The sequence below is a fragment of the Malaclemys terrapin genome, chromosome 4, assembly GCF_027887155.1.
Source record: "Malaclemys terrapin pileata isolate rMalTer1 chromosome 4, rMalTer1.hap1, whole genome shotgun sequence".
NCBI lineage: Eukaryota > Metazoa > Chordata > Testudines > Emydidae > Malaclemys > Malaclemys terrapin.
This window is the reverse complement of record NC_071508.1, coordinates 61,385,247-61,395,220: the sequence shown is the minus strand read 5'-3', so window position 1 is coordinate 61,395,220 and position 9,974 is coordinate 61,385,247. Positions and strand designations below refer to the sequence as shown.

General features: G+C 52.1%; 1 protein-coding gene across 1 annotated transcript; it reads right to left on the bottom strand.

The window, feature by feature from the left end:
- Positions 1 to 926: 926 nt before the first annotated feature.
- ZNF214 (zinc finger protein 214) lies at positions 927 to 8,973 on the bottom strand. The gene is made up of 4 exons (XM_054026155.1): positions 8,950 to 8,973; positions 8,251 to 8,377; positions 7,110 to 7,226; positions 927 to 3,025 (listed from the first exon to the last, which is right to left on the bottom strand). The coding sequence occupies exons 1-4, from the start codon at positions 8,971 to 8,973 to the stop codon at positions 1,701 to 1,703; spliced, it is 1,593 nt and encodes a 530-aa protein (XP_053882130.1). The 3' UTR covers positions 927 to 1,700.
- Positions 8,974 to 9,974: the final 1,001 nt, after the last annotated feature.

Sequence of the window (9,974 nt, the reverse complement as noted above, 5' to 3'; positions counted from 1 at the left end):
CATCTAGAAGTTCCAACAATCTCTATGGAAAGTCTCTTTCCACTCCTGGATGACTCTGTCCTTGGAGTAGTTCACCAGAGGCACATACAGTCATTTGACTCATTTGCGCGGTCTGTGGCCATGGCTAACAGGAGAGAACATCTGATGAAAGAACACTAACAGCTCTACGGGTACCTCTGTACCAGAGCTTGATTTTTCCCTACACGTCAATGATTACGTCAGTGATGTCACTTCATATGCGATACTCATGGAGGAATTCTGCGCCACTCCACAAACACAAACTTCATGTGCTCCACATATTATTTTTCACCCCAGAATAACTGATTTTGAAGAAGAAGTGGGCTGTAGTCCACGAAAGCTTATGCTCTAATAAATTTGTTAGTCTCTAAGGTGCCACAAGTACTCCTGTTGATTTTGAAGAAGCACTGCAATTACACCTTTGTCCCTCTAGGGGCTGCTGTGGCACCAGAAGAGAGGGCACTAGCTTGTATCTTCCCAGCAATTACTTCCCTCTCCCTCAGCTCCTTCATTACCCCTGGCTCCCCGAAGCCTTTGCACTGCTTCTGAGGGGTGCAGGAAATACGTTTCAATATTGTAGTTTAAATGAATTATTACTCAAAGTTCTGTGTTTAAATGTCTAGTAAGGAATCTATTTGTGAAAAATCACTTCCTGAAGCTTTTTTGTTTGTATTGTTACAAACATAGTTGCTGATAGGTAGTTTGAAATAAACTATCAAAATAATTGAAACTAGTGTGATTATATTGCATTACTTTGACAAATAAAATATGCAGAATTTTAAAATATGGTGTGCAGAATTTTTTTTTTTTTTTTTTGGCATAGAATTCCCCAAGGAATAATGCAAAACTCTCTGTGTGCACCTGCCAGTCACACAGTTCATCGGGCATCATGGTCAGTCAGGCCTTAGTACATTGGGGCTGGTTTATTTTAAAGATTTACACTTCACATTGGCTTCTCCACACACCATTCAAATGCATCAGCTTCTTTAATAGCAAAGAAACACCTGGTTAGACAGACCTTTGTTACACATTAGGTACATTATTTTAATAGAAATGTGATGAAGAAAAACTGATGGCATGAGCAGTTCCTGAGTCTTCTTTCAATCACACGCACCGGGCTGTCCCGCCCCTCGGACCAATCCATGCTGAGACAAGACTGCAAATCCCATCTCCAGATGTCACCTAAGAGTCACCCCGTCTGAAAACGAGGTAGGTGGGGGGGGGGGGGGGGAGTTCCTGACTCAGTCCCATCTAGATGGGGGGTGGGGAGGGATTGTCCTGGCTGCCTCACAGCTCTATGTGTTGGGGGGAGTTTGACAGAGAGACCCCTGGCTGGACCCCACCTAGATGCAGGGGTCCCTAATGGTGCAGGCTGTGACCATCTACTCTAAAATCCCCCCACCTGTCTGCTCTTCCCCACACTGCTCAGTTAAGTCCCATTCCCTGCCCTTCACAGTCTCTGCTGGGCACCATGGGGACAGGACCACTCCCTGGTCTGATTCTGCTGGCACTGTGCCAGGCCCGCCAGCTGCCAGAAGCCCCTCGGGCACTGGTGGTGGCAGAAGGGTGTGTAAACTGGTGAGTCAACTGGTTCTAGGTGAGGTTGCCCAAGTGAGCAAAGCATTTGCCACAGTCAGCACACGTGTACATCCGATCCCCGCCATGAATGCACTGGTGTATTCTCAGGTATTGGCTCTGTGCAAAGATTTTTCTGCAGACAGTGCATTGGAATGGCCGTTCCTCGGTGTGTGCGCGCTGATGTCTTCAGAGGTTTGAGCTGCGTGCAAAGCCCTTGCCACAGTCAGCACAGCGATCCGGCTGCTCCCTGGTGTGCATGCACTGGAGCTGGGTGAGCTTGTTGGCATTGCTGAACCTGTTACCACAGTTGGCACAGCGATACAGCTGCTCCCCGGTGTGTGTGTGCGCTGATGTCTGGTCAGCGTACTGGCAATGCTGAAGCTTTTCTTGCAATCGCCACAGTGGTACGGTCGCTCCCCGGTGTGCGTGCGCTGGTGTATTCTCAGGGCTGAGCTCTGGGTAAAGCTCTTGCTGCAGTCAGTGCAGCAGTACGGCCGCTCCCCGGTGTGCGTGCGCTGGTGTGTTCTCAGTCTTGAGCTCTGCGCAAAGCCCTTGCCGCAGTCGGTGCAGTTGTACGGCTGTTCCCCCGTGTGCGTGCGCTGGTGTCTTTGCAGGTGTGCAAAACGTGCAAAGCCCTTGCCACAGTCAGGACAGCGATACGTCCGCTCCCCAGTGTGCGTGCGCTGGTGTATTCTCAGCTTTGAGCTCTCTGCAAAGCCCTTGCCACAGTCACTGCAGCGGTATGGCTGCTCCCCGGTGTGCATGCGCTGATGTTTTCTCAGAGTTGAGTTATGTGCAAATCCCTTTCCGCAGTCGGTGCAGTGATACGGCCGCTCCCCGGTGTGCACACGCTGGTGTATTCTCAGCGTTGAGCTCTCTGCAAAGCCCTTGCCACAGTCGGTGCAGCAGTACGGCCGCTCCCCCGTGTGTGTGCACTGATGTGTTCTCAGACTTGAGCTCTGGGCAAAGCCCTTGCCACAGTCAGTGCAGCTGTACGGCTGTTCCCCGGTGTGCGTGCGCTGGTGTCTTTTCAGGTGTGCAAACTGTACAAAGCCCTTTCCACAGTAAGCACAGCGGTGCGGCCTCTCCCCGGTGTGCGTGCGCTGATGTGTTCTCAGGGCTGAGTTCTTTGCAAAGCTCTTGCCACAGTCAGCGCAGCAGTACGGCCGCTCCCCGGTGTGCGTGCGCCGGTGCTGCGTCAGTGCAAAGGGGTTCCTGAACCTCTTGTCACAGTCGACGCAGTGATGGGGACCCTGGCTCATGGGGAGTCTCTGGTGTGTAGCCAGGTCTGGTCTCTGGCTGAGTTTACCCCGGGGATGGACGGTGTTCTGTGCATGGATCCCCCTGTGGGATATGGGATCCTGCGTTCCTGCCATGTTCTCCCCACATTCAGACCGTGTCCTTGTTCTTCCCGGTACCCCGTGGCCTGCTGGAGAGAGCAGAGACAATCCCGGTGTTAGCTCATGTTTAGGGCTGCAGGTTTGCCAAGGATGGAAAATGTCACAGATGGAGCGATTTCCCCATTTGTCTGTGACTGTTTTTGGCGGCTCCTGTCCGACAGGGCGGGACCCAATGCCTTGCTCCGGGCACTGAGACCTGGCCTGCGGGGTTCCAGTGCCACTCAGATTTGCCGGCACCTATGGTCATGATGGTGGGGGACCGGGGGTCAAATTTCAGTGTATGGCCTTGCCACCCAGATCTTCTCTACCCCAGGGGTTCTCAACCTTTTTCTTTCCGAGGCCCCCCTCAACATGCTATAAAAACGCCATGGCCCACCTGTGCCGCAATAATTGGTTTTCTGCATATAAAAGCCAGGGATGGCGTTAGGGGGTAGCAAGCAGGGCAATTGCCTGGGCCCCCAGGCTATGGGGACCCCCACAAAGCTACATTGCTCAGGCTTCAGCTTCAGCCCTGAGTGGCAGGGCTTGGGGACCTGGACTTCAGCCCCATGCGGTGGGGCTTGGGCTTTCTGCCATGGGCCCCAGCGACTCTAATGCTGGCCCTGCTTGGAGGCCCCCCTGCAACCTGCTCATGGCCCCCTAGGGGACCCCAGATCCCTGGTTGAGAACCACTGCACTACCCCACACCAACCCCTCTGCACCAGGCCGGGGTTAGGGTTGCAGCTCTGGGAGAAGGGAGCTTCTTTGGGCAGCAAGTTCCTCCTGGGCAGGGCGAGGAGAAGGGCAGGTGTTGTATTGGGGGGAGGGGGGGCAGGGGGCGGTAGTACACCCAGCCAGTCAGCTATAAAAATCCTTAGTAGCTGTTCCCTTTGCCTCACCTGTAAAGGGTTAAGGAGTCTCACTGCTATACTTAGGTAAGACGAAGTGAGTGGGCATCTGGCCAAAAGAGCCAATGGGAAGGTTAGAAATTTTTAAAATTGAGTAAAAACTTCCCCTTTGTCTCTCTGTTGTTCTCTCGGCTGGAGAGACAGGGCAGCAGCTGTAGTGTAAGAAGCTTGGGGCCAGGTACGAAAATCATCAATACCCATACCTAGACTTTCTCATTTGCAACTACAGCTATGTAAGTAGAACAGGAAATGTTTAGTTAGACGCGATCGGGTTTAACTCTTTATTTTGGGCTTGTGGAGGCGTCTGTGCTAACAGGTGCTTTTGTTTTGTTTTTGTAACCTTTAAGCTAGACCTCAAGAAAGCCATTCCTGGTGTTTAATCCTTGCAGTTGTTGTTTTTTTAAATATCTAACAGCAGCCTAACCTTCCAGATGTTTTTTCTTGCTTTTTTTTTTTCCTTCAATAAAATTTACTTTTTTGTAGCTTATTCCTGTGGGGGAGTGAGTCTGTTTCTAGGAATTCCTTTTGAAAAAATCATTTACTGTCGGCCTGGGGTGTCAGTCTTTGTGCACAACTAAAACTAAACTAAAATCCTCAAGAAGGTGAGGATTTGGGCAGGGAGGTGTGTGTGTGGGAAGGATTTGAGGGGATGAGCAGTCACTCAGGGTTTGTGTGATGTAACCTGGAAAACATGTCTGCATTGTGTCACAACCCGATCCGTGGCACTGCTGAGCTGGAGGGGGTGAATGGTGCCACCCAGCCTTTGGTCTACAGACAGTCACAGACGCATTAGGGCTGAGGGCTGTGCTAAGCACTGACACTGAAGCAATGTAAGTGACAAAGGTTTCATGCCTCAAAGAGCAGAAGGAGAAGGGATGTGACAAAGGCCATCCCACCACCCTCTCCCTCACACCCAGCCCATACACCAGGGTACTCAAAGTCATGGCCCGCAGGACAATTTAATCTGGCCCCCAAATGTGTCCACTCCCCCCACAGCAACTGCCTGGCACGTGGGGCAGTTTTAGATTATTACAGTGAAACACTGCAAGTGCTAGAGATCTGCTCTACTCAATGGCATCCTCTGCGTGGCATCACCTTACACTAGTCATATGTGACTGGTCCTGCCCTGCGAAATTCCCAGCTTTCTCCTTGCTCACCGGGGACAGGTTTCTCCAGTCTGAGAGGTCACGTGCGAAGTGAAGTGGCAGAGAGGGGGTGGGGTGGGAACCTGGAGAGGACAGCGCCTTCTCTGCCAAGGGCCAGTGACTCTGGGATGCTCTTGCAGGGGGCAGAGGCATGAAAAGCCATCTGAAAAGTCTCTAGGGTGCCCCTTACTTTGGTATGATTTTCTGAGGTGTGGGAAGTCTAGAAGGTGTTGTGGTCTATGGCCGGACAGGCTTGTCTGTCTACCCAGGTGCTTGTTTGCCCCCCAGCAGCCAGCTCACACAGTCTCTCTCTTTCTCCCCTCCTCCCCGCCACTAGTCCATGTACCCCGTGACCTCAGAGTGAGGGCAGGGGAGACAGGGCTCAGGAGAGCTTTCAGTGAGTGTCTTAGAGACAGCACACAGCGTCTCTCAGAAATTTCACCAGCAGCCAGCACGCAGACTGACTCTGTGTGTTACACAGACACACACACACAGTCTCTGGCTCTTTCACACTCATCTCCAAACACATACTTGTTGTATTATTGTTACTTCTTGATACTTCCTATAATGCACATATATTCTCTGCAATTTTATTCTTCCTAAGTGTGTGACTTTAGTGTTTTGACTGGTCTATGCATTTCATGATTTTTATTTCTCTTGCACTTAAATTTAATTAAATTTAATTAGTGAGTTCTCAAATACCTAACGTCTCCTGGCTGGAATAATTATCCCTATGGTAACTTTTAAAATATACACATATCTAGGTTTTGTTTTTTTTACTGGTGGCGCACATACCTCGGTGCACATGACAAAATTTATTCTGCATATGGATGGAAAAAATGAGAGGGAACATTGCTCACAGCCCCAATGCCCTTTCCATTACACAGCTGGGGAAGCTGAGGCATGGTGGAGCTGTAGTGACTCGCTTCTAGAACTGAAGCGAGATCTTCTGAATCTTACTGCACTGTCCTACCCACTAGATAAATGAGGCCCCAAAAAACTTCCCCCCACCATGGAGATCTCTCTCGTTCCCTCAGCACCCCTCAAATGAGGCCCCATCATATGTAGGTCAGAGATTACCAATGCATAGAAGAAATAGGAAGTATTTTAAGAGGCCCCCCTGGCTTAACCAGGAGATTTTCAATGACCTGAAATTCAAAAAAAGAGTCATACAAGAAGTGGAAAGTAGGTCAAATTACAAAATGAGTATTAAAAAACATACAAGCATGTACGGAGAAAATTAGAAAGGCCAAGGCAAAAAACAAAACTAAACTAGTAATGTAAAGGGAAAAAAACAAAGCATTTTACAAATACATGGGAAAGCAGAGGAAAACAAACATAGGCTAGGCCATTAGTGTGTCCAGTTCTGGGCCCCACACTTCAGGAAGTATGTGGACAAATTGGAGAGGGTCAGAGGAGAGCAACAATACTGATTAAATGTCTAGAAAACAAGACTTATGAAAAAAGTGAAAAAACTGGGTTTGTTTAGTCTGGAGAAGAGAAGGGGGCGGAGAACCCCTGATAACACTCCTCCTGGACATAAAAGGTTGTTACAGTGGAGGGTGATAAATTGTTCTCCTTATCCACAGAGAACAAGACAAGATTTTATGGGCTTCAATTGCAGCAAGGGAAATAGAGGTTAGACATTAGGAAATACTTCCAACCTCTGAGGGTAGTTAAGCACTGGAACAAAATTATCTAGGCAGGCTGTGGAATCTCCATCATTGGAGGTTTTTAAGAACAGGTTAAACAGACACCTGCCAAGGATGGACTAGGTAATACTTAGTCCTGTCTCAGTGCAGAGATGATTTCTAAGATTCATAGCTATCAAGGCCAGACAGGCTCATTGTGCCCATCCAGCCTGGCTTCCTGCCTATCTCAGCCAGAGACTCTCCACCAGCGATTTCTGCCTCTGGCCCAGTAACTGCTGGCGGAACAAGAGCGAAGCTTTGAGAGAGAATTGCCGCATCTCCACCGACAGTTCCTAGCCAGTGAATCTCGCTCTGCCTTTACCGTCTACATCAAGGAGCGCTCCGCTAGCAGGTGTGTAAATCAGAAGGAACTGGATTATTATGACTCACCTGAGGAGGGGCTCTCAGGCCCAGAGTTTACCCTGGAGCCCTCAGCATCCTGGATCCAGAGTTCTGCCTCCCCTAGCTCGATCCGGTGGATTAAGTCTGGTTTGGAACCTGAAGAGCCTGTTTGGGAGGGAAAGTTTTATTACTAAAATGTTTGGGGGCAGAGACTTGTTTATATGTTTGCGCAGCACCTGGCACGACAGGACAACAAGCTCGCAGGCTGCTTTAGAGTAAAGCGCAAGAGATCTCAAGCAGGAGAGTAATGAAATAAACCTTCCTTAGAGAAGATTTCGTCCGGTCTCTCACTTGTACTCTGAATCAGCAACGTCTACAACCCCTGTCTCACGTTGCAGTGGGGGCCGAGTTTAAAGCCTTGCTGGGCTAACTCTAGCTGTTCCATAGAAATATCCCATTCTGCAAACACCTTGGCCGCTATGCTATCCTGTGTCACTACGTTCCATAGGACAACTGTGTGACATGGATTTCCTTTAACCCACAGAAACACCAGTGAACACCCATTCGTCTCAGATTAAGAGACAGGGTGAATTATTTCACTTACCCAACTGTCTCCTGAAACATTTCTCATGGGGAAGGCTTTGGAAGACGGGAACGTTGCTCCTTTGCCATCTTATAGCTGTTGAAACGTTTCGGGCATGTCATTAAAGCACATCGGCCACAACATGTCATGGCAGGTGTCACCAGGTGGCGCCATTACACAGACATTCCAGTTCTTTTGAACTGTTCAGCTGTACAGTTGTTAAATGTACTATGTTCGTTCTTTTGGGGGAGGTGGGGAGCTGTTGCAGCAGCAGCGTTTTTTCCCTGCCTTGTTTGTCTAACTAGAATCAGGTCCTGAGGCAGAGTTGCTGCCCTCAACGTCTGGCTGGGATTCCTGGAAGAGATTGGTGCTCATGGGCTGTTTGCTACCACCACCGATGTGCCCTGACTGAGGTAGGTAATGCAAATAAACAAGTGACACTAAGCTTATCCCCAGGCTCTGTAGCCCTGAGTTCTCCTCCAACAGGGTGCTGACCTGAAAGGGGCTGGCATGTCCCACCACTCAGTGATAGGGTGGCACATGGTAACCAAAGCCTCGAGGGTTGGTTTTACAGATGTGAATAAATGAAGGGAACTCAGTCCTTACCCAGGGAAACGAGAGTCCAGTAATTCCTCAGCATCTGGTCCTGGTACAGATGCTTCTCTGGCTGGGATAAGAGCTCCCACTCCTCCCAGGTGAAATACAGAGCGACGTCCTCGAACACCACCTGGAGCTGCTGGCACAAGCGTTACACACTCAGCACCTTCCGCTCCAGCCCCCAGCCCGGAGTCTCAGCAGGGGACGCGGTTTCTAGGGGAGCGACTCCCAGGGACCCCCCAGCCCAGCAGCTGTGACCCAGGGAGACCCCCCCCCACCCCGCACAGCTCCCCGGGGACTCGGGGCTCTGCTGGCCGGGGACAGGAGTCGCCCTCAGCTCCCCACGGGGCTCTGGGGCGGGGCGCTGGGCGGGGCCCGAATCCCAGGGCTGGGAACAGGCTCCTCCCCCCCGGCCGGAGTCCCGCCCCCACCCCAGGCCTGTGCTCAGCCCCGCTCCAGCCCTGGCTCAGGCGCCTCCAGGCTCCTCTGCCCGGCCGGGGCCTCGCTCGGGGGAAGGGGCCGCGCCCGGCTCTGCGTGTCCGCCCGGCCAGGGCCCCCCCGCCCCGGGGCCCCAGAGCCGCCCCCCGGCCCCAGCGCTCCGGCTGCTGCAGCCCCCAGCCCCGGGGTCACTAGCGCAGGAGGTCCCCCCTCGGCCCCCAGCCGGGACCAGCCAGTGCCTGGCCGGGGAGTCCCCGCCCCGCGTCCTACCTGCGCTGGCCCCGCTGCAGCCATCGCGGGTAGTGCTCTCGCTCCCGTTTTGCTACTTTGGGTTTACTGAGCATGCTCACTCGAACTGAGCATGCCCAGTAACCTTCGTTGTAGCCACTGCCCTCTCTCTGCCCTTACTTCTACTTACGATTTGCTGCCTCCTCTTTGGGGGGGTTTAAAAGGATTAAGGGGGGCAAATCGCAGCGGGGGGCTGTCAGGGTCTGAGCAGGGGGCAGAATTTTACTGGCCTGGGGGGTTCAAGCTACTTTAGCTAGCGTCAGAAGAGGGGCTGAAGGGCAAAAATCGGTGGTGGGGGGTGAGAGCTGGGGTTAAGCGGGGGGGGGGGGGGGAGACACTGCCAGACCCCGTGCGGGTACAAAACCCCCGTTTAGGGAGGGGGGGGAACAGTGACCCCCGTGGGATGAGCCACCCACTGTGCTCGCTAATCTAGGGGTGTGTGGGGGGGGGCAGAGGCTGTTTTTGTTGTTCTCACAGGACGCTGCATGTCAGCCTCGGAGCAGGGGGCGGGTTCCTGGGGCTGGGGTCTTAAAGGCACAGGCCTCCAATTCCTAGCCTGTCAAAGCTTAATCGCAGCTCCTCTCTATCCTATACAAGTGTTGCAGGGCCAGGGCCGCCCAGAAGGGGGGGCCAAGTGGGGCAATTTTCCGCAGGGGCCCCCACGAATATGTCGGAGGCTGCCCCCGCCTCCGTCTTCCCCTGGTGTCTCAGCGTGCCGCGTCCGGGAGCGGCCCTTGCGCACTGCAGTGTGGTGGCTCCAACGCTGTCCGGGGCCGCTCGTGGTCGCAGCATGCTGAGGCTCCAGGAGAGGGGGTAAGCGCCATGGTAAGGGGTGGGGCACCCCCCCCGACCCCATCCTAACCATCACCATCACCCAGCAACAGCCCATTATGTAATTGTAAATGTATACATACCATTAAAGCATTTAATGTTTTTAAATAATGTATTTAGTGTATTTTCAAATTATTACAAATTAATTTTTGAATATATGTCACTGGTTATTTTTT

Bases quoted from the DNA above. Each gene is read 5' to 3' on its own strand.
- ZNF214 (XM_054026155.1), bottom strand. From the start codon at position 8,973: ATGGCTGCAGCGGGGCCAGCGCAG. The intron at 7,227-8,250 runs GTAAGGACTGAG...CCTCCCAAACAG, and splicing joins CTGGACTCTCGTTTCCCTGG to GCTCTTCAGGTTCCAAACCA. The intron at 3,026-7,109 runs GTGAGTCATAAT...TGCTCTCTCCAG, and splicing joins GCCTGAGAGCCCCTCCTCAG to CAGGCCACGGGGTACCGGGA.